We start from the raw sequence: 25,531 nt of genomic DNA, 5'->3' as shown, positions 1-25,531 counted from the left end.
GGAGGATGTAATAGACACAACAGGATGCTGTTTCGCACAACCTGGCCCAACAAGCTATTAACTGTGGAAAGCAGGCTGTCTTCCTCACATCAAAGTCATTGTTGAGGAAGATCGATATTGACATTGTAGTATGAGACAATGGTGGTAACTTGAACTAGGACAGCACGATTGTGATAACTTCAGTACAGAACACCCACATACATGAGCCGGAGACAATGGACCCCAAATCTCCCCGAGAGGAGGGCCAGGGTCAAGGATACAATTTTGTCAGTTCAAACCATCAGTTCTGCCACTCAATAAACTACCAGTCAAGCAATGTCATATAATTTGAAACCACAAACCAAATCGTTTCATCTGACATTCATATACAGATTATTTGAAGAATATGAAATCCTTTTCGCACAGACGATTCTGCAAAATAAACAACCATCACTAGATGAGATAAGATAATGTAATATATCAACTGCAAAACATCCGTTGCAATCTTTAAATTCCAAACCCAGGCAGAGCATCCCTGTCATCAGCAATGGTACATGTGTTCAGCATGATCAGTCGACACGCAGATGTTTAGTGGAGGACTGAAGGTGTGAGTGAGTGAGTGAGTTAGGTTTCAGTTATAGCATGGCATAGCAGCTTAGTGCAGAAGAAACGACCCAAGTGATGCAAGTCAACTGTTACCACATCGCTTGGGTTGGTGCTGGCAAACCAAGGGTCATAATCAATTTAAACCTGGGATTCAAACCCTAAATCTGCAGATCCTGGCACAAGTGAGGGATGCAACTGTGCACAGCGTCATCTTAGACCACTGTGATGAATACAAAGGGGAATGGCTCCTTCATGCGCATGTGAACACATAAGCTGTTTGGATCACATACATTCAAAAATAGCATAGAGACATAAAAAGTGAAAATGTGTTGAATATAGGTTGAAACAAGATGCAGAAAAACAACAAAGAATTCACCAGCACCAGAAAAACTACATAATGTGAGTGACCTGCATCAGCCTAAGTGTTAATATGTTGTTTTTATTATTCCTTAAACTGAGAGGAAGTATGACATGTTATAATGTTAATGTTTGTACACACATGACAGCAAACATGCTCACACATTGGTGGAATGCAATAGCTTGGATATCATCAAGCATCAAGATATAATTAAGGTAGGTTCATGCCAGGCTGTGACGAGGGGAGGCAACCACACAGGGATGTGCACAGTACATGGTTAGTACCCACAATGCACTGGACAAAATGGTGACTGAGACCAACAACAAACTTCCACATGATTACATGTTCAAACACACACGACCAGGTGCTCTGTGCACTAACCTAGGACACCGTGCACACAATGACGACCCCCTTTATCCCTCTCACACTAAAAGGCCAGCAGGTTGGCTGTCAGGTGGCAGACAACATTGGTCTCATCCAACTCCTTTCGGACTAGTTAGTTATATAAAATAACTACACTTGGGGATAAAATAATGTGTTGCTCCAGATTATGACGAGTCTAACAGACTATTGAACCCTGCTTTCTTGTTGCATAATGTGCGTAATGTGCTCTCTGACCATGCTGATATATCTGATAAACATGAGTGAGTAAGTTTGGTTTTACACCGCTTTTAGCAATATTACAGCAATATCACGACGGGGGACACCAGAAACGAGTGAGTGAGTATGGTTTTACGCCACTTTTAGCAATATTCCAGCAATATCACGGCAGGGGACACCAGGAATGGGCCTCGCACATTGTACCCATGTCAGGTCTGATATACATAAATGTGTGGATGCCATGAGTCTGTATGCATTCTGCAACTTGAGCCACTAGTCCAAAGCCCTGGTCTCTTAAAATGTCTTTCAGTCTTGTATGCTTTGGTAAAAAGCACCATAATCTACTCGAACTGATGTCAACTGCGATACCGGACTCAAATGTCTGTGACACAGACTGCAGTATGAAGTGGCTTGTAGCCACCAGAGTCAAATCATTATTAATTTACCATGTGTCCAGCCATAGAATTATTTCTAACAAATGGATAACTATTTTGACATGGTGCAAAAAAACCCATAGCATATTCAAATCCAAGGCAGTATGAACACAACATTTTTTGTGTACGCCGTTCTAACAAATGAAAGGTATACCATGACCCTTGGGATTTACTAGTGGCCATGAAGGTATGCTATTCCTTGGGTGTGAGACTCACAATCTATGCACAGGTGTGCCAGTCTTGAGGTGTGAGTTTTTTGTTTAACGCTGCACTCAGCAATATTCTAGCTACAGTAGACTACGGTTATAACGAACACGCTTATAACGAACTGACGGATTTAACGAACTTACTTTTTCGTCCCGACTATTTGCTGTAGTTATGCTGTATATATGCTTATAATGAACTACGGTTATAACGAACTAAAATAGTAGTCCCTTTGAGTTCGTTATAACCGTAGTTTACTGCATATGACGACGGTCCGTAAATAATCGAGTCTGGACCAGAAAATCCAGTGATTGATATCATGAGCATTGTTCTACACAATTGGGATATGATGACATGCATCAACCAAGTCGACGAGCCTGACCACCCAATACAACAAGCATAGTCACCTTTTACAGCAAGCATGGGTTGCAGAAGACCTCTACTACCCCGGATCTTAACGGGTTTGAGGTGTGAGACCAGCTAGACACACACATACACTACTCTCGATGTGTGAGGCTAGATGGCTTTTACAGAGGTCCTGACATATTAGAGGGAGACATGGAGAGTGCTAGTCTTGCAGTGTGAGAGGGAAGACAAGGCAACACAAGAGACATCCAAGCTACCTGAACCAACTCTATCAGGTTGTGAAATGTACAATCTCCTCCATCCACTTCCAGCTCTCTGTTACGAGCCAACACCCGATAGTGATCAACTCTCCCTTCATACACAACTGATAAGGTGTAGTCGCCATGGTAATGTACACTGTCACGAATCAAAAACACTCCATCCTCCTGAAATTTCAACAGACGTTCTGCCTCTTCCCGTGTCATACGACCATGATACCATCTACAAGAGAATAGTAGACTTGGTGAGGTCAATTGCTGCCATAGGCTACAAGAGAGCAGTTGACTTGGTGAGGTCAATTGCTGCCATAGACTACAAGAGAGCAGTTGACTTGGTGAGGTCAATTGCTGCCATAGACTACAAGAGAATAGTAGACTTGGTGAGGTCAATTCCAGCTATAGACGACAAGAGAGCAGTTGACTTGGAAGGACCCTCTGTACTCTTAATGAGTAGTGATGACTTGCAAGCTGAAAGCTACCATACTCTACAAGATGACAGGCTTGATCTGTCCATCTTCAGGACACAAGTAGACTTGGTGACACCCTATCAGGCATGACATACGTTGGAATTTCTGATACCTTCATCTGAAAATCATTTGCTCCATAAGAAACATCAACACCACCTCATGAAATGAAATGTGTGGCATTATTGCACAGCCAGTAGCCTTTCCACTAGAAACCAAGAACTGATAATCAACATCATCAACCAGGTCCACTTGACAGATCTGAAAAAGCTTCAAGTAATAACCATAGAGCGGTGCTATGTGTTGACTCAACCGACTCAACAACTTGGAAAACGAGTACATCCACTCATCCAGCCACCTTACGTTCCTGATGTGATGTGGAGACAACAAACTCGTACCTAAAGGCCTACAGCTAAGAAGCCCTGACAACTCACCAGCAGCACACACCATCCTCCAGAAAGCCTTGCAACATCTCGTCATAGAACGGATGCTTCACCATCGCAAAACCAAGTCCCTCCCACTAAATGCCATCACAATGCTTCAAAACTACCTTCAATCAGTTCTTTCAGAACAAACCTACTCCACGCTCAGAAAGATTCAGACCAACAGCAACTGCAACCTGGATTCTGCCACAAAGACTCACATAGCCAAGTTCATCACTTGCTTGATAACGGTGTAACAACCTACACCAAAACGTCGCTCCTCATTGTAATAAAGAAGCTGTTCATCCATATATCTTATCCTTACTTAATAACCATAGAGCTAACCAGGCATCCAGATAGGTAACATCACCGTGGAATAAGTGATTCCTTTTGTGTCAACATGGATAAACTTCATGACAAGTAACAAACTATGTGGCTGATGTTGTGTATGCCAGACCATGATGACCCAGAGCAGTTTGTTTGGTTGTTGTTTATGCCACATGTGGCAATATTCAAGCTATATGACAGCAGCTCGATCTGACAAACCATTGACTGATATTATGAGCAACATGACACGCTATCGAAACACTATGAACCAGGTCACCAAACGTAACCAACCAATCCACTTAGTTACCTCCTTCTAGAAGTATAGGTTGCTGGGGAACTAATCTTACTGAGAACCCCATCAGGGTCAGGAGGAACCTCCACAATAGTGACACCCTGAAAAGACCAGTGCTGTTGGGATCAGGGAAATGCACCTTCATCATTACTAACAAGCCTTGAACAAGTTGTCAGGAGGCCATACTCACATATACTTCCCAGGCAACTTTCCGGACACATATAGCTTACAGTAAAACAAATGTGAAGTCTCCAGTAATAAAACTCATTTCATGTTCCTTCAATTCTGAGTTATTCACAATGAAAATCATTCATAAATTTCTTTTTTTAATTAGTTCTTGTAAGAACTGTTTAGATATTTGCTACATGTTGATTGTACACGTGTACATACGGCATCGCATGGAGGGGCACAGATGTGCGGGGCTGTACATAGGTGGCTGGGATCATCCCTTCCTTGCCAGTGCTGTCCTTGGCACGATACCAGTTTGGATCCTGCAAAACAAGGAGAAACAAAATGGACTAAAACTGAATGACCGCAATGTTTTGAACGAAAACTAAACACAAATGTTGGAGAACTCTTATACCAGCCATGTTCGAGGTATATGATGACAGCAGCCTGTAAACCAGTGGGAGACATGATGAGCAGCTTCCCCACTGCAGTGGTTCAATGAGATCAACCCAGTGACCAGCCTGACCACTGATTACATTGAACCTCCCCTTACAACAACATATATAGACTATAATAGACTTCTGAGGAACTATTCCAATGGCAAATGTTAATCATCATAATAATCATTCCATACTTCCAAGTATAAAGGCTTCCATTTCAATTTAATTTTTATATCATTTCCCTCATATACAGTCAAGTCCCTTTAATCCGACATCGTTGGTTGCATATGATTATGTCGGATTAACGATTATGTCGGATAAACGAAATTAAGGTAACGATAGGTAACGAAACAAACACATAATCATGATAATAAGAAGTAAAAAATGAAAAATTCATATTGTTATATTACATTGTTAGCGGAATATGTTTTCTAATCATGCAACCTCTAAAGCTTAGCACAAAACAACTGTTGTGGACTGCATGACTTATTCAAAATATTCTAAAAAGGATAGCCTGGAATGGAAGTCGCCAGTTTGAAACTGGTACTGCAAAGCTTGAGAAAGCTGTTTTCTTAGTGGCTAACGTTGACTTTCTGTAAGTCATTTGATGGGTCAGTCATATCTCTGCATCCGTTGTAATATGCTGCTACAAGCTGACTCATCTCGCATCAAAACACGGGCTGTGTACTCGCGGGCAGATGACCACGGAGTACGCTGATCACTGTGTCAGATCAACGAGACTGATTCATGAGTGATTTCAGCAATTCGTTGCAAATGAGGTGCGTCGGGGTCAGAGTGCGAGACTGTTGGATTAACGGGTCTAAATAGCACTGATTTAATCGGTTCCCATCATTATCGTTGGATAAAGTTGATTGTCAGATTAACAAGTGTCGGATTAACGAGACTTGACTGTACATTGCAACTTTTTGCAATTGCATACACATGATATAGAACAAAATATCATTTATTTACACTCGGAGCACTCCAATGAACATTTGATCAGTGACCATGCACACATACCAAACAATAATCCTGAGACAATATTAACTCACCCGTGTAGATCGGACTATAAAGAGAATATCTCCCTTCTGGAAGGGCAGGTCTTCATGTGACTTGCCAGGGAAGTTGTAGTTGGCAATAACCTCCATGCCCTGGGTCCATGGACCATTCGCCTGCAAACAGAACTCAGCTATAGAGACTACTGGCAATCCCTTGCTACCACCTAGTCCAGTTCAGGGATGTCTGCAAGCCCCAGACCACTAAAATGTGTTGAGGACAAGGGAAAATCCAATGACGGTGGTCGTCATAGACTTGTAGCATTTGAGACCTATAATTCTGAACCAGTTCTCAATGCTTCAATTTTGCTACAAACTGAATAAAACTGCTAGAAAATGTAAACATAGTAAACACAGTAAACATTTCTGTCTTGTTCAAAGAGGACTTGCTATAAACTCTGATGACTAGTGAAATAAGGTAAACAAGGTGAATTTCAAAGGCTTGCACCTACACACATTTCTTTCAAGTGTTCGCTTGACTTTTCACAATTTCTATTGATTTTTGCATATTGCAATTCTACTGAGTTCACATTGATATCAGGATAACCAGTAATTTGTTGCAAATATGAGTAAGAGCATCAACTTGAATCTGTCATAATAGCACACCAAACTGATCACAAGAACGGCCAATCTACCAGAAGAATCTGTCATAATAGCAAACCAAACTGATCACATGCAAAACAAGTCGACCAGAACAATCTGTCATAATAGCACACCAAACTGATCACAAGAACGGCCAATCTACTAGAAGAATCTGTCATGATAGGACCCCAAACTGATCACATGCATGTTAAGTCCTGTTCTTTTTATACTTTTTATAAACGAGTTTGTATGTGAAATGGAGATTCTTGGGCTAAGGGAAATATTTGTGTAAGATAATTTTGATGAAATCATGTTATTATTATTTGCTGATGATGTCACTCTCATTGACAATTGTGTAATTGGACTGCAGAGAAAATTAGATGCTTTACATTCTTATTAGGACAAATGGGGCCTTGAAATTAATTTAGATAAGACAAAAGTCATAGTTTTTAGAGAGGGTGGTTATGTGAGGAAAACAGAGAAATGGTTTAATAAAGGTTCGCAAATTGAAGTTGTATCATATTTCAAATACCTTGGTCTACTATTCTCTTCAAGGCTTGTTTGGACTAAAGCTTGTGATACACAAGCTATTCAAGCAAAGAAAGCGACTTTTCCTGTGTTAAATATGATAAAGAAATTCCCATCTCTCCCCTTTTCTACTGCTGCTAAAATATTTGATTCAAAGATTGCTCCTGTTCTTTAATATGGCTCAGAAATTTGGGGATGTGCCTAAAGTAAAAGCATTGAAAAGGTTATTTCTTTAAAAGTGTTCTTTCCGTTGGTAAAAGAACATCAACAAATGCAATTCTAGGAGAGCTGGGAAGAACATCACTGTGTGTACACTATTACAGTCCTTGTATTAAGTACTGGTGTCGACTACTTAGATTACATGAAACAAGATATCCGATACATCACTACTCGAACCAGAAAAACATCTGTCTACTTTAGCATGTGAAAGAGATCTTCTTAGAGCTTAGTTTCTACCGCTGTAAGCCATATTCTAAATGTACAGAAAACCCGATTCAATACAACCACAGAGTCATCGTTTAGTTTGTGTATGAGATGTAGCCTCTATGAAATAGAAAATGAATAGAGTCCATCATTTTTTGTTAATTTGTCCTTTTCATAAAAGTAGTATCATGGTATAGAAAATTTAATTCCAAAATGTTACCATGTGCAACCAACTGTCCCCAAATGTATCAGTCTTCTATCTCCCAGAAATGATTGTGTTATTAAAAACCTGTCCATATATTTAAAAAGACATTTAACTATGTAATTTGTAAATACAAAAGTAAAAAAAGATGAATGTTTGTTGTAAGAAAATTTGTGCATGTGCATAGTATATATTATTCCTGTAAACTTTTTTGGCCTTCATTTATGAATAAAACTTCTTCTTCTTCTTCAAACTGATCACAAGCATGGCCAACCTACCAGAAGAATCTGTCATAATATCACACCCATACTGAACACAAGCATGGCCAATCTACCAAATAATCTCTCACAATAGCACACCAATATCAAACATAGGCATGGCCAACCTACCAGAAGAATCTGTCATAATAGCATCCAATTCAAACATTGGCACGGCCAACCTAAGAGAAGAATCTGTCATGATAGCACACCCATATCAAACATTGGCACAGCCAACCTACAGAAGAATCTGTCATAATAGCATCCCATACTGAACACAAGAACTGGTGACATACCAAAAGAAACTGCGGCATGGCCTGTATTTGTCTCATATGAGATAAGCATTGCGGCCTACCTGTGCATTGTTGTCCGGATCCATGGGCATGTTTGTGTGGGCTCTGCGGTCCAACCCCAAATCTCCGTGCAAAACCTGCACAGCCAGCGTTATGGTCACCAGGGGCCAACCTAAACAAAAAATACACGAGATAGAAGCAATCTGAAACGTCAATGTATGAATTGAAGTTCATAAATAAAACAAAACAAGATGCTGGCACAACATGATGTTAACTAATTCAATAAATATGCAGCCATCTTGGGGACCCTGGATGCTCGCTCCAAGGCAGAAGGGTTTTGGCAAGTGCATCACATTAAACAACTAATAATAATCTCTATCATGTCTATTTGAATTCACCCCATATATCGAGCATAAAAAAATGATCTTGTGATACATATCATGGAAAGAATATATCTCAGTTTACCGATATAACTGTGCACCCTTAATATCTATGAATGAGTGAGTGAATGAGTGAGTGAGTTGGGTTTAGCGCCGCTTTTAACAGTATTCCAGTTATATCACAGCGTGTCAGCTTAATGTGGGAGGAAAGCCAGAAGTGATGCAGGTCTTAGACGTTTACCACTTCGGTGAAACCCACAAGCACGGCTATGGAGCTGACAAACCTAGAAACATAATCGGGGCGAACTGGGATTTGAACCCACAATCATAGATTTTGGGCGGGCCCAAGGGGCGGAACTCTGCACAGCGAATCGCGACTGGGCCACCTGTGCCCCCACAGGGTGAGTGTGATGAGATGCAAATAATGGTTGCACTGGCAATGTTTCCACCTTTTTGCAACAATAACAATGGACCAAAAAAACATCATTCTGATAGGATTAGTTTGGCATAGAAATAACATTGTGAATTCAGGATAATACAACAGATGCAAAATCCAAAACATCTGTAACACTGTCCTACCTGTAATTACTTATCGCCAATGTATAACACCTCTTTTTTGGTGTTTCACAATCTTAATCCTCTATACACAATGAATATGGTTAAAGCATTGTGTTCCTGATCTCAGTTGGATTTAAATAGATCAAATTACAATTGCTGAACTCTCCCCTTGAACCACGGATACATATTGTTTGTCAGCAGGCTGACAGCCACCCTTTTCAACCCATATCAATACTTTTGTGGTTTAATTGTAAAAATGTAATTGCAATAGCACTAAAGTACTTCATAATCATTTCTAGGAGGAAGTATTCACTAGATTAGATTTCTTGTATTTCAGCTGGTATATTTTACATTTGTGTAATCAGTAAACATACAATAAACATCCGGAAAGTATGCAAAGATGCAGCAGATTTCAAACACCCATCTCTGATGTGTGGCACATGATTGAGCATGATCACTGCAGACAAGAATTAATGCAGCTTGCCCAGATAGGCACTGTAACCTATGCATCGCCATCCATTATCTTCAGTTTATCAAGGTATTTACCCCAAACCTCACATTTTTAGTCCACTAGTCCTCATAATGACACCATATACAGCAAAACCACTACAATGTTTTAGATGGCCGTTGAACAAAGACTGATAAAATTTCAATTTGACAGATGGTTTGCATAAGTCGTTGAACTTTTGACCAACTCAAATGCTAAGCAAAGCTTGCCATGATCACTCATTTAATAATTTCATAATTCAATTGTAAATAATAAGGATTAGTCCTACTTGCCATGCTCACAGTATCGATTTAATACAACAATGCACAGCCATAAAAGATAGTAATTGAAATTCTGGGCAGCATGTGTCTTTGTACATGTTGCATCGTACTTTCTATCAAAGTGAAAAGCTGTCAGAACCTATAGTGACTTGGTCAACGCTTTTCTTATCGCAACATTCATTGGGCAGATCGTATATATTCATCTAATCACGATTGATATTGCATTGATTTCTTGTTACGATTAGTCTGCAAGGCAAACAACTGGAAGAAGTCAAGTTTTCTTGTCCACAATATCGCTGGGAAGACTTTTGTTTAATTTGAAATGAGGGTATAGGGCATATTGTGGAGTCTCCTAATATTCTCTTCGGTCTAGCAATGTTCAGCAGATAATATGCCAAGGATATATATGTAATGATATAAAATCTACTGAAACTGATGTCATGAGCCAAGTTCAGAATCAAATCTTTTGGCACAGTCTGCTCAAAATAATCAAGGATGTGTATGCCAACACATACAATTTCACCACAGACTGTATAAAATCTTTTATCATACCTCCATTTCAGAATGATGACATTTGATTGGTCCACGTGATATTGATACAATACTGCATAACCTGTCTTGGAGGGTAATAAATTTCACAGTGGGTGACTAAATCCCCTATACCCCGCCACGGGCAATACAGGATGCACGTAGATTTCTGAGAGACAAAATAAAGACCTTATACCCTGCTTCAAAGCAAAAAGCTGCATGCTTTTTCTGAGTCAGTGGAAGTCATGTGACACAGCATGACACAGTTAACCTCAGATCAATCGAACAGCTGTTTTAAATCAATTTTGAATTTGTGTTAATTCTTTTACAATGTCACATTAACATGATTAAAACATTTCAGTAAAATAAATTTGTTGTAGCAGGATCACGAGGGGTACACAGGGTTTTATGCATCCCTCGATAGGTTTTATACCACGAACCAGGACACATAAAACCCACTTTAACCCTCGTGATCCTGCTACAACTTATAATGGATCCCATAGATAACAAAAGATAACAAGCCATATATCGGATATATACCATTGAGATTAAATACTTATTTCTCCATTTGCCCACGTCAATTTTGTCATGTATGCCAGCCTGATAAATGTGTTTTTGAAATAATTTGTACAAAAGAACAAAAATGTACACAGCTAAAAGGAAACAAACAGGACCCAAAAGAATGAAATCAACCCTTTCATGGAACAGAGAAGTAAGGCCTGGCGATCAAAGCTGAATTCTTTGGGACCAGTCAAAAAAACATAAGACAACTACAAATGACCGTGGCACAGTGACCTGAAACTAAACCCTTGGTCCCGTGTGACTGTGTCAGTGCTTCATTCAGTGATTGTCGGTCCTATTGAGACTTGAGGGTGGGGCATGTCCACAGTCACAAGGACCACTCAAGTCATTCTACACTCATCACTTGGGCAAGTGAACTGTGACGAGAGCTAACATAATCAGGTCAGTGGTACGTCATTGTGTATGCTGACTGCCATGCTGGATTCAAGACCGTGTCATACTCCAGCAGACGTCAAGTATCTCCACTAACTTCACAGATAATGGCCTTGCTAAGGTCAAAACATGCAACATTCCAGTTAAAAACAAGAAAGAAGATGTTAAAAAAAATGGTTTTACGAACTGGCTTCTTAACGCCATTCTAAATTGAAGACTTAATGCTATAATATCTACACAGTTATTATCTTCATAGTTTCCTATGGTTTATTATTACGATGAACATGCTTGTTTATCATCAAGGGGTTATAGTATTCGGTCCAGAATACACTTTGGGGAGTTCATGTTCTCCTTACACATTATCACACTGTTCCTTCCCATGAAGACTTACTACCATAATCTTACAGCTACTCATTCTTCTGTTGCTAAAATACTGCACTGTTTAATACTGTAGTTGGCTGCGACATAAAGTCCAGTGATATCTTTTTTGTTTGTTTGTTGTTTAACACAGCACTCAGCAATATTCCAGCTATATGACAACGGTCAGTAAATAATCAAGTCTGGGCCAGACAATCCAGTGATTGACATCATGAGCATCGATCCACGCAATTGGGATAAGATGACATGTATCATCAACCAAGGCAGCAAGCCTGTCCACTCGACCCTGTTAGTCGCCTCTTACGACAAGCTTAGTCTCCTTCTATGGCAAGAATGGGTTGCTGTAAACCTATTCAACCCCCAGATCTTTACGGGTCCAGTGGTATCTGATTGATAAGCATTTCCTATCAACAAGACCAATGGCTACCCAGGTTATACAGTACTGTTACATTCAAAATTATAGCACATAAGTAGAGATTCCATACACATGTGTGGATGCTTGTACTAGCCTGGACTTATGCCTTTTTACAGTGCTAGCCCTCTGAAATACCATGTCACAGTTCAACATGGATACTCCACTCAGTCACAGCATACTGACTCTGAGCTGACCAGTCCTTGTTTCATCCCCTTATGCCTATAGCGCCAGAGAGGGTAGGGACAAGTACATTGTCTAAAGTCTTCGGGTATGTTGGGCCATGGATCAGCACCCAGCACCCCCTTCCCCAACCCCTCCCGCTCTCTGGGCAGATGCTACATACACAAGTCCACAGAGGCAGTCACATGTAAATGACAACCCTATATATATAGTTATCAGGTTACAACATGAATGCATGTTAATATCATATTCATTTTCATAAACATTATACATTGTAAATGAATGTCTTTAAGATTAACATTTGTATTTTCTGTGCAAGCAAATTCTGGCATAATTTTTTTAAAGTCACTATACACAAACAATTGTAACAATTCCTTCATCCATGTTATAATCATTGATTGAATATTGTAAAATGCCAGTCAGCAGTCTTCAAGCAACATGACAACAGTCTTAAGTGAGCCAGGACCAGACAAACCTGAGACTGAAAGAATGATCTAATAGCACTGGGTCATGATGACATACAATCAGCCACGCCACGGAGCCGGACTACCTCTTCTATTTTTGTCGCTCTTACACAAGCGTGAGGTTACTGAGGACAAATACTAACCCAGGTTTCTTATTATTATTTATAATCAACAATGATTAATACTTGATAACAAGGATAAGTTTTAAATGAACTGTAGTATGTATAGAGAAACAGTAGTGCCTTCTTCATTTACTTTGTTAACTGTGACATCTACAAAGACCATGACGACTGGCTGTGACATCAAGAAACATCGTGTCAACAATGATGTGCATACGAAGCCAAGTAGAAGCCTTGTCTATATCAACAATGGTTTCTATATTATTCACGCTAGTCAGCTATCCCCAGACTACTAAATTGTACTGTGGACAAGTAGACATCCAATGATCCATCGGTGTCCTCAATGATTAGTAGCATTTGATTCTCGAGGGTTATGACTCTAAACCAGTTCTCAATGCTTCAATTTTGCTACAAACTGAGTCTGATATAACATGTAAGTACAGCACACATTTTTGTCTTGGTCAAGCAGGACTAGCTACAAACTCTGAGGACCAGTGAAATGAGGTTAGCACTAGTCTTATAATCATTACTTCCTTAGGATGTTGGGTATGTGAATATCAGGATCAGAGATAAGGGATACAAAAATAATACTTTTTACTGTAAGTTTCTATCTATAGACCTACACAAACCATACTTTTTGACCATAATAGTAGAAATATCTGAAGAAATGACAACGATGTTACTAATATGACTATCAAATTATAATGTCCATTTACAAACACATTCAGAAAATATGACAAAAACCTAAATGTCACACGTAGATCAGTGTTTGTTCTAACAGGCACATGAAAGTCCACCTTTCATCATGTTCATGCTGTGTTGTCAACAAATAAGAACAAAAGAATGCTAAGGTCATCTTGTCATCCAGAATAATTGGAAGGGAAACTATTTATCACGGTAACCTTTCTTGAATAGACACCCTTGTTAACTGCTACACTTGTGCCAGTGTCCAACTCACAACTCGGAAGAAGATACAAGAGCAACTGGATCTATCATGCTTAGTTAGCAGCCTGTAACTTTACCAACTGGTGTTTTCAATCCACATCATTCAGGGGAATTATTCTCTTACCAATGTCCTGTGTCTGAAGCTTGCATAGGACAGTTCAGGTACTGTAAAATCTATGATCCACAAAGCCACAATACACGCCTGATGTGATAAGATACAATAGTTTATGCATTTTTTATTTACCACCTAGTTTTTAACATGTCATATGAATAAGTTATTTCCATTTATCACAAGCATGATAAATGCACTGTGAGTTATCATAAGCATGATAAATGTTGGTTGGTAATTGGCAATAATTAGGAAGATGCATTGTGGAGAAGGTTATCATGGTTATAAGGTCTATCTGCATTATGGCCTGGCATACCATGGCAGGTTTGAATTTTACACTGACATGACATTATAAATTATAAAATAAAAAGGGGGATAACAATGGCTGTGCCACCATAATCAGTCTCTACTTTACCAGGACGGCCAAATACAATAACCTACATTTATAACAAACACGCTTATAACACACTGACCGATATAACAAACTTATTTTTAGTCCCAGCCATTTGTTGTATATATGCTGTATATATGCTTCTAATGAACTACGGTTATCACAAACTTAAATAAGTGGTCCCTTTAAGTTGGTTATAACTGTAGTTTACTGTATTAACAATAAAAGCTAATAGATATCTTGTCAACCGACGAGCTCAGACCCCAGGACTTGGTACAAGCTATATCTTTCAACTCACTGTGTTAAAGGAAGCGAGGTTTGATGTGTGTCTTGTTCACCTTATTCATCCATTCTCCATGTTCTAGCCAGATACTGTGATCAGCAGACAAATGTACATGTCAGGGTTGACATGGTGAGACAACACAACTTTAATCAAACTAGTCGACAAGTTGTATCAGACAATGGTATTTCTAAATGTAACGTTACTACAGTCTACTGGTCTTGAACATTAATCATCTTCCCGAGGCAAGGGAGTCAACTGACTATAAAAGTCTAGTTTCCAACCTTGCCAAACTGGACTGGAATGTCTGGGCTCGGTTGAAGCGCCAACCAGTGGCTATTATAAGTTTTATCCCTTCCATGTCCCTCCTAATGACCAATCACATTCCACCTCTCATATCCCTTGCATTTGCTTCAAACAAAATGGCAGTGCCCAATCAACTCGATCTGATCGATGATCAAAATCCATATTGTGATAAAATGGGTCATACTTCGCGAAGTGAATCAAATCATGTGAGCGCCTTGATTAAAAACATGAAAAGATTTGGGAAATATCTGTTGACGCCGAGCTGGTGGTACACAAGTTTTGCAAATCCTGCAATTGACCGATATCTGCAGGGCAATATACGAACCGGATGTCGATTTCATTACAAGATTTTGATAGGATTATGCATAGACTCGTTAGTCCAGCCAAAACTATAACTCGGGATTCTAGCCTAGTTTGGCAAGGGTGGAAAATGGACTATTAAAGTCAGTTAACTCCCTTGCCTCAGGAAGATGGCATTAATGGGCAACTGGTCATGTTGCAGTTAATAGAACCCTGCTCAGCAAAGGGGACGTTTATTTTTCAAGTTGTGTCATGGTCGTGTCATGACTGTTAGCAGAAGGGTCACACAATTTTGTTCAGTATAATCAGCATTTGAATTAGTGATCATCTTGAGCATAGGTGCTACTATGTAATAGGGCTAATGATACACTGGTGCACTGTGAGTTTTCATGCACCGATACTATACAATGTACATGATACAGGTTTTTTCTGTATCAATGCAAGATGGTATACTTGCTAATATAAATCACCTTCTACTTGTTTAATTACCTACCCTTCCAGCATTTATCAGTCAAAATATCACAAATGTGTTTCAAGTTTACAACTAAAAATAGCCACAACGGTCAACTTACTCTTGAAGTGAACCTGCTTTGAAATAATTATACTTTATGGTCAAGTGTCCATGTGATTTGATGTAAATATGTGTACAGTGATAACCGATTACCCACTACGCCCATGGATTCAAGCTGCTCTGGTCATGCTTATAGTTTCATCAGCCATTACCCTCCAGCTTCTTGAGAGTTAGAATCCTTTCTGTTCTAGCATGCTCAGAGTAAACATGGTAAAGTATTGTTTTAAAAGTATTAAAATTTGCACTTGATTGCAACTGGTTAGAATTCTGCTGTTATTCATGAGAAGAAAGACACTTATTTCTGAATATCATGAGCAAATTATATTGTTGGGAATATTAAAAACACAAGATAATGACCTTGCCTAATATATAGTAACTTTGAAAAAAAATAGCCTGGACAGTTGAAAAAAGCCTGCTTAGCAGGATAAAGGGACACTATGTCAACGACTTTGTGTGTTTTAAAATCATTCAGGAAATCATTTCTGAGCACGACATCACATGCCAAATTCAATTCTCAAACCAAAACAATAGAGCTCTGCATAGCAAGCCAACAATGCAAGCACTGTGCAGAGTAAACTGCCTTCAGTCATATTTTCCTTATTAGAGGCAAATTGAAGGGAGAGCTCATGTATTTTTCTTATGGATGAGTAACAAAATACTAATTGCCAGTTTAATTAGATTAGAAGCCAGTGTTTATCAAAGTCCTGATTACAATACAAATATGCCTTGGTCGATTGAAGCTAATCACTCTCCAACCCAGAGTTCCTTGCTGCCAGCCTAGTAACTCTGTCCCAGTGTCACATCTTACATATTATATCTTACATATAATGGGTAGGTTTCTTGGCAGGATAAAGCCAACGGATAAATACGATATCTGTTGGGGTCATATGCGGATAGAGATGCAAATATCAAAGGTCAACTAGGAACTACTTTCACTGTTTATAAACAAACATAGCGTCGCCCTCGTCATTCGGCGATCGAGTCAGAATTAACCATCGGGAATCTGGATTAACAACAGGGATAATTGCTATCATTATCAAAAGACCAGTCTAATGTACTGAAAATCATTTTCTAACTGTGACGTAGCTAAGGCATTTTATAAGTTTTGGCAACTTTAGAGATATAAATTTCGAAACAATTTTGCGAGGGCACCAGGCCTAGCCAAGCTGGATCAGTAGCCATATCTGTGCTTGTAGACCTCTGCGCCTTGAAACCTTTTGCACAAATTAAAATAGTTGGATTTGGCCAAAATATGTTTGAATTGTTACCTTGTTTCGTTTTGTCGTTGTGTGTACATCTGACTACACTTCTTAACGTTATGACAGGACAGACCGACTGTCAACAACACCTGAACGTGGCCTTGACATCTCATAGACTAGGGTTAGAGTAGCTTCCCTTTGACAAAAGGCAGTTACTCTAGCTGACAGACCGATGGATTGCCGTGAAAGGCAATTAAAAACAATTGTTGTTTTGCGTATATGTTGCTTCGCCACTGTATAAGAAACAGATTTCAGCTGGAACTATATTGGCTACAGTCATTGTCAGACTGACACATCACTTTCCCTGTGACGTAATAAATATTAGTGTGCGCATTCAAGGAAAACTTGCAATGTTTCGGTAATGTTTGTGAGAGAGGGAAAGCAATTTTGAAACACAGAAAAATTATTATTAGCAATAGACACTATGTATTTAGCTCGCCAAGGCTTGCTAAATACAATGTTTATTCCTAATGCAGGATATTTACCATCCCAAAACACACTCGCGTGATAACCTCTATGTCCATTTATGTGTTCATCATCGGTTCATGGATGAGTCTACACATTTAGATAAACATAACTTTAATCGAGAAAATATCATAAAATGCAATAACCATGATAACATATTACCATTTGCGTATTTATCCTCCACATAATGCCTTGGAAGCCCCTTGGGGTGCTATTGATAGTCACTCTGATGTGTAAAGTTATAGTCATGTTGCTCACTGTCGCAGTTGTTGTAGTTATATCTCTTTAGTTATGCAAACAATATGTAAAGTGCACCAAAGGGTGCGCATTAGGTCCGTCTGCTCTCATTTCAGAATAATTGCATTTGGTTACAAATAAGACAAAAATCAGGTCACATGATAAACCTACCCCTGCACCTCTCACAGAATAAGGTAAGCAGAGATGAGCAGGCTCTGGGTTTATCGGCTGTTGTTTACAAACAAGGCTTCAGAGTGAGTGAGTGAGTTGGGTTTAACGCAGCTTTTAACAGTATTCCAGTTATATTGCGGCAAGTCAGCTTAATGTAGGAGGAAAGCCCAAAGTGATGAAGGTCTTCAATGTTTACCACTTCGGTGAAACCCATGAGCACGGGTATGGTGCTGACAAACCTAGAAACATAATCGGGCAATTCGGGATTCGAACCCACAATCATAGATTTCTGGCATGCCAAAGGGATGCAACTTTGCACATCGCATCATGGCGCCTCAGGCGACTCGCCCACCCGTGCTTACAATCTGCCCAAAATAACTTCCCCCAAACATACATGCTTAAATAAGCATAACCTCAACATATTGAAAAACCATAGCCAGGTGATCATGCTGATAGTTAATAGTATTATGAATAAGCAATGTGTAGCTTATGTTTGTGAAGTTTTCTTTGCAACAGTTGGCAGACGATAAATTGACATTAACATTTCTTACTCATTACATTAACTGCTAATTTCTCAAAACAACATGAAAAATATGGCAATAACTAGTTAGTGGCCAGGGTCAGTACCCAGGCTTTTGAAATGCAGAAACATGCACCCAGTTTACATTGTACAGTGCACATTTATAGCTAAAATGGCACCTCATCAAAACGTGACCGGGCAAAAACGTCCCTCGCCTCAAGGGAAAACGGCTACTATTGCCTGGCGAAAATGGCACCTTATTTTTTTTTTACCTTGGTCAAATAAATAAAATTAAACTTACATGGTAACTTGCAAACACCAATAATTTTGAAATGTTTCCATTAGAAATTAGCCTCTACTCCAACTATATTCCAACTTAGCCTATACGCAACTGAACTTATTGTGAAAACATAACATGCTTTGAAGTAAAATAAATGAAATTAAACTCACATCGTCTCTTACAAACACAAATAATTGTGAAATGTTAAAACAAGTTTACCTTAGAAATTTGCCCCCTTCTCCAAATTAGTCGCCGATGCTGATTCGGAGGCGCAGCTTACTTATTGTGAAAACACTACACGCTTTGAAGTTTAAAGGGGCACTGATCTAACGCCATTCCCCGGACTGGTTGTTGCCTTTGTTATTGTTTTTTCCCCCGTGAGTACCCGGATGATACGCAACGCAACTGAGCGTGACCAGAGACTGGGCTACCGTCTGCAAGGACAGCTAAATAAACTTGGAGGCTGGAGGCAATATTTGTTTGACGCATTTTTGCATAAACACTGATTGGTTAACTGTGATCTATAAAGATTCGACAAAGGGCGCCTGTCAATTAATTTCTTCAGCCTAAACAGACAGACAAAAAGAACGGCGGAGCTCATCGGAAGTCGTCATTTGGAAATACCCCAGATGGTTATAGTTTAATACTAAAAAAAGTATCCATGCAGTGAAAGCATTTTCTGATTTCGGATTGCGTCGATAATACGATTACTACTTCCTTGTTGTCATCCACGTTTTCTCGTATAACCCTACACTTGTGTATTTGTCGTCATTCACTTGATGCTCAGTTAATGAATTTATTACAGGTACAATTAGTGGTAGCGCCACTTAGATTACCTGACAAAGGTTCTCATTTGGCATTTATTGTGTCTGGGGCAATTATTCAATCTAAATCCAGGTTTGAAGTGAGGTGAAATGTGCGTTATGTAATATGCACGTGGCAGCCCAACAAGAGATGAATGATCAGTTGATTTACTTTTTTTTGGTAAATCAACGGATCGTTCCTAGTCATCAAAGGATTAACAGAAAATACGTTGATTGATTAATCACTGTTATCTTGCACAGTTGATATGTCAAAAGTGAGTGTTTACATGTCTAGGTTTACTAAAACAAAGGGAATACACTCATATCATGGCGTGAAGTGCCGATGTAAAAACAACATACTTTGTTCAAAGGGTTAACTAATAATACGTTGATTGGTTGCTCATTGTTAACAAACTCAATGGATTTTTTAGGAACCGTGGACGTAATGAAAATAGTTGTCACGTGGCCTTTCTCAGCCAACCCTTAAGACTTGACACCTATGTGAAACACCTGAAACAATCCAAGTGATCAGTTGAGAAACGAACACTGGTTATAATATCCCGAAACGATATATATCTTTTAGAATATTTGATAGTTACAGAGACACGTGACATCGAATAAGTTATTTTGTATAGCTGCAGACGAGTGGGATATTATTCCTTTGTGTGGATATTCACGGATACATTCCTCGAACAAGGAAGCTGCCTATTTATACACATCAATTTGGTAAGTTGTAATTATGGTATTTGCATTTTGTTTTCCTTCATTTGAACGGATTCGTTCTTGTTTCTCTACGTCTTGGTTGGGAAATTCTTCAATGCGCGATAGACGTTGTTTTCACAGGTCATTTCCTTTGTAAGCGTGTATAGATTACCGTCAATTTGTAAAATGTGATTCTCTCAGGCAATTTATAAAATGTGTAAATATTTCAGTCATTTTTACTAAAAAATCTGTCCAGATTGATTAAGACGATCAAAAGGGCCTACAAACATCACAACAGATTGTTATGTAGGATTAGAAGCCAAACAACATAGAAATGTACTTTTCAACGTAACATTTTCAGTCTCTTGGTGATGACATTAAACATCAAAATGTTTGGAATTCGATATCATAATAATACAGATGGAAATGTGTTTCAGTCACTTTGTAAAATAACTGAATATTTAGACGTTTAATAAATATGTTACACATTTTGACAGTAAAAAAAATATACACACTATAAAAAAAGCAATGCTCAGGAGAAATATTTACTTTGTGTTGCAAGTCAAACTAGTGTTAACGAAAATCGCAAAAAATTATCAAGCAAGTGACTTATCAAAACTTCGACACCATTACCGATGCTACCCACAAAGATACCTACTTTTCCTTATTATCTCGAAAACTGTATTTCATTTTGTTGATCAATGTGACCATAAGCTCTTATTACTACCGGTATCCATAAAAGTGACTAATGCGCTTACGAATGGCGCAACAGAGGTCGCGAGCTAGTCTAGATTTCTGCTCTACATCCGGGTACTCACTGGGAAAAAACAATAACAAAGGCAACAACCAGTCCCAGGGAATTGCGTTAGATCAGTGCCCCTTTAAGTACCTTTACTCAATTTAACTCAATGTCAAGCTGAAACTCTATTTAAGAGGCCTAACATGGTTATGTCAGATCACAATTATTCACAATGGCCTTTCCATGTGTTGCATGTGAGAAGAATGTCAGAAAAAATCAACATGCTGTATCCTGTGATAACTGTGACCAGTGGACCCATCGTGTATGTGGTACCGACTTTCTGTAGCCTGTTATTGAGAAATTAGCTGAGTCAGCTACTATCACAATGTTTTGTGGTACATGGGCCGGTATTGACGAAGATATAATACTACATAAAATCGTTATCGTTATTAAAAACAGAGGTGCTGTTTTCGCCCAACACACTGTAGCTGTCTTCACCAAATGCGGTGCCGTTTTCGCCAGAGAAATCTGTGACGTTTTGTGGAGATGCCGTTTTACTATTTAGCCTGCACTCGACAAAACTCATAAGCATGATCATTGCCCCAAAATTGTAGTTAACGTACTCTAAATTGACAAGACAAGCATACTCTAAATTGACAAGACAAGCATACTCTAAATTGACAAGACAAGCATACTTTAATGTCTAGCATTACACAATGTCCAAGCAAAATAAATTAGCTAAACATGTAAAATAATATTATGGTCTGAAATAGGTCTTCGTAATAAGTGACCATGATGATAAATAAAACATATTGAATTTAATAAATTAAAGGCTGAAACATGTTTGCAAGAGGAGTGTCTTACTTCGAGACGGCACACCTAGTAAATAGCCTGTATGCGAAACGTCTATGTTATTAACTAAACATCTTGTCAAGTTCTGATGCAGTGTCAATTTCGTGATATTGATCACCTCACTGTTGATCACTTTGTTTCTCCACAGACGGGATTCGTCGGCAAAATGTCAGGTTCGTTAGAACAAGTATTCACATATGTTAGAGTTAGATGAACTAACTGATCTGTCAATTCAAAGATAATACGTTGTCTTATCCTCGTCATCCACAATTAAGTGTGATTAATCACGCCAGCTCACTCTGACACACAAATAATTAAATGCGACCGGTCAAATTCTGCGAATACTTCAGTTATTTCTACAGACAAAAGGCCTAATGAAATAAGTTACGATGAATTCAGAACAATTAAGACAAAGCGATCTATCAGAGAAATGTTATGACGGGCTCCACTTACCAAATATATCCTCAATAAAGTGTCAATAAACAATTTTAACCAAACAGGAAGAATAAACTTCGTCCGCCATGCTCGGAAACAACGCCCCCTGTCTTCCAAGGGACGTAACTGCCTGTCAAAGGACCCGAATAAGTTGTAATAGAGGGGCGTTGCATCACATATCAGAAGCAGCTCTACATCGGGGCTGGAAAGCATTCTAAACATTGTAATCACCTTGAATTAAATAATTTTGAAGAAAGGGTAAAACATTTGTTGTGTGGATAGCTAAAACGACATTTCAAGCGTAAATAAAACTCGTTGAGAAGGAAGACCTCTACAAGTAAAAAACGCTAGTTTTGGTAGATCAACAGCTGCTGTATATCTAGTGCTAACCATTCCTGAAGCGGAAGTTAGGTATTCTTTTTTTGAACACTTAAAAATGTATCTGCGACAGAATTGGTTTATTGTTTACCGTCGATATTATTTAAATTACAAGTAAAAGCTGTATTTTACCAATGAACGTTGATCGAAGGAAGGGAGACAATTGCCGAAGTCTGAATGGTTTGGCTAAGAAAAATACTTTTGACAGATCATCTCCTTGTACTGGGTTTTACTTCCTTGTCGACGTTGCGGTTGTTGTACACAGAAGGTTGACTAAACGTCACACGTTAACGCTTTCAATTCTTCGTTATAGCATACAACTATAAGGGAACAAAGTATAAGGGGGAAAGTTAGGCCTTTACACGAGTTACAATTTAATGTCCCTTTACTTTTTGCAAGAATGGGCATAAAGACGCTGTATCAGGACATTCTGTCACACATGTGACACCAGATGCATATGTAATTCTTTTCTGTCGGTTTTGATTGGGGGGGGGGGGGGGGGGGGGGGGGGGGTATTAAGGACATGTGGACTACTCCCTGGTTAAATATACCAGCTGAGCCTGTTTGTAAGCTCAAATCATAGCCCCGCTGGCCATAGTTCAGTTTTGTATTACCAAGAGTCGTTACAATGAGAACGGCCGTATCTAACTAACCCTGGCATGGATGAACATCACTTGCAAAACCCATACTATAAGTTGGTTGTTTGTTTGTTGTTTAACGCCGCACTCAGCAATATTCCAGCATTTTGCCGGCGGTCTGTAAACAATCGAGTCTGGACCAAACAATCCAGTGATTGACATCATGAGCATCGATCCACGCGGTTGGGACACGACGACATGCATCAACCAAGTCAGCGAGTGCAGTGACATGCTTGCTTCGGATCTTTGAAGGCCTTCTGCCATAAAAGAGGCTGTTTTACTTCTAATTCCCTATTTTATTATTCCAATAGATCCATTGGTAATATCACAAAATAAATGGTTGGTATAAGAAAAATAGATTTATTATTGAAATCTTGATTTTGTCAATTTCATTTTTTTCACTAATTCGGTTTTGTGATATCAATACAAAGATATTTTGACATGTAGAAATCGAATTTGTGATTAATAAATTAAATAAATTAAATTATTTTCTGAAATCATAAAAAGAGGAGCTAAATAGTAAAACAACGGTCACGCCGCGATGATTACTTGATATATCCGGCTGTGAGAAGAGCCCACTTCCTCCGACATGCTTGCACTGACACATGATATTCATAATAATCTTTTCTTCTTTTTTTATTCGTAAAGTAGTGTAGGCCATATTCACATTTTATATTACAGCGGGTGCAGTGGGAGGATTTAATGGATAAAATATACAATATAAATGTAGTTTACAAAAGTCGCAATCACATTGCTTTGTAAGTAAAGTTTTGAACAGTGGGTACATCGGTTGACGCCATCAACATATTAAACTTATATAATGTAGGGTACAAATAGGATTAAGGTAGTATATATTTCAAATTGTGGTAGCGGCTACCAATTATTACAAAATGATACTCATCTTCTACTAGACCTAGGTTACATATCAAACACAACCTTCGATGTTTTATCCCTTATCTTGACCACCTCCGTGATCTAGTGGTAGAGCTTCCACCCGGAGAGTGGAAGATCCGGGGTTCGATCCCAATACCAAAAGACGTTAAAATATGGTACTTGTTGTTACCCTGTCTGGCGCATTAAGGGGCTAAAACAAGGACTGGTCAGCTCGAAGTCAGTATAGTGAGCTAGCATTATAAATCGGCATCAGTCCGGACTAGTATAAGCAGCCACACACACAAACACATGCATGCACATCGCTATATAAGTGCAATAATATTGGATGCTACGTTAAACCCCATTTCACCTCACCTCACCTCTAGTCTGTATCTCCCAGTCTCAATTAGAAGCTGGTGACGAAACACATCTCTACTGAGCAAGTGTAGTCCTTTATTTCAATATAGTTATTTATTTTAATTATGATTCTAAGCTAAAATTTATTTGAATGCACCATAAAGGGTTAATTTTAACGTGATGATAGGGCTGCGTGCAAATCCTGATCATAAGAAGATTTTAGGCGAAGCGTTAATTCAGATATGAAGCTGTGAATAAATGGTTGTTGCCACATGTACCCAACACTTGTAGAGAATAGCTTTTGATGCCCAGTTGGTCTTGTCATTATCACAATCTAACTTTGATAAATTATAATATTTCTTTACCAAACGGGATTCTGTCATATTGATTATTTTACACCAGTACTTAAAAACACGTTTACATGCAAATATGTACATGGGATATCCGCATTCTCCTCTAACAAGATGATTTGGGGACGATCGCTTCACACACACAAATCGCTTACACGTGAACATTTGTACAACGGACTTCTGTTTCTTGGTATTTATCAACACCCCATACTTCAGAACCATACTGTAAAATTGGCCTGATTTTGGAGTCAAATATCTAAAAAATAACAGATCATGGGGTAAAGGCTGTAGCATGCATTGCGATTTTATAATTACACAGAGAATCTTCTTTTTTTTGGCCTAAGTGCTGCATTATAGGTGAGGTGAAATTGGGTTTAACGTCGTGTCCAAGATTATTGCACTTATATAGCGACGTGCATGAACGTGTGTGTGTGTTTGTGTGGCTGCTTTTTCGGACTAATGCCGATTTATAGTGCTAGCTCACTGAGATACCATGCCGCAGTTTAACATGAATGCCCCGCTCAGACGTAGTATACTGACTCCGAGCTGACCAGTCCTTGTTTTAGCCC

General features: G+C 38.9%; 1 protein-coding gene across 4 annotated transcripts in view; it reads right to left on the bottom strand.

Annotated features, from left to right (window-relative positions):
* The window catches only part of LOC139479947 (tyrosine-protein kinase CSK-like), a 38,160-nt gene extending 15,685 nt beyond the window's left edge, over nucleotides 1–22,475 (bottom strand). For 3 of the 4 annotated variants that reach the window (XR_011654375.1, XR_011654376.1, XM_071262889.1), the window contains exons 1-5: nucleotides 22,385–22,475; nucleotides 8,320–8,429; nucleotides 5,970–6,089; nucleotides 4,700–4,800; nucleotides 2,805–3,027 (exon numbers count right to left, since the gene is read on the bottom strand). Coding sequence is in view for 2 of the 4 variants with exons in the window: in XM_071262889.1 (XP_071118990.1) it covers nucleotides 2,805–3,027; nucleotides 4,700–4,800; nucleotides 5,970–6,089; nucleotides 8,320–8,349 (474 nt within the window). In the remaining 2 variants the exon portion in view is untranslated. The remainder of the gene's footprint in view (nucleotides 1–2,804; nucleotides 3,028–4,699; nucleotides 4,801–5,969; nucleotides 6,090–8,319; nucleotides 8,430–22,384) is intronic. The other variant, XM_071262904.1, reaches the window with a different exon arrangement.
* Nucleotides 22,476–25,531: the final 3,056 nt, after the last annotated feature.

The sequence above is a fragment of the Haliotis cracherodii genome, unplaced genomic scaffold, assembly GCF_022045235.1.
Source record: "Haliotis cracherodii isolate W230 unplaced genomic scaffold, xgHalCrac1.p SCAF_1, whole genome shotgun sequence".
NCBI classification, from domain to species: Eukaryota; Metazoa; Mollusca; class Gastropoda; order Lepetellida; family Haliotidae; genus Haliotis; species Haliotis cracherodii.
This window is presented reverse-complemented; position numbering and strand designations above follow the sequence as displayed.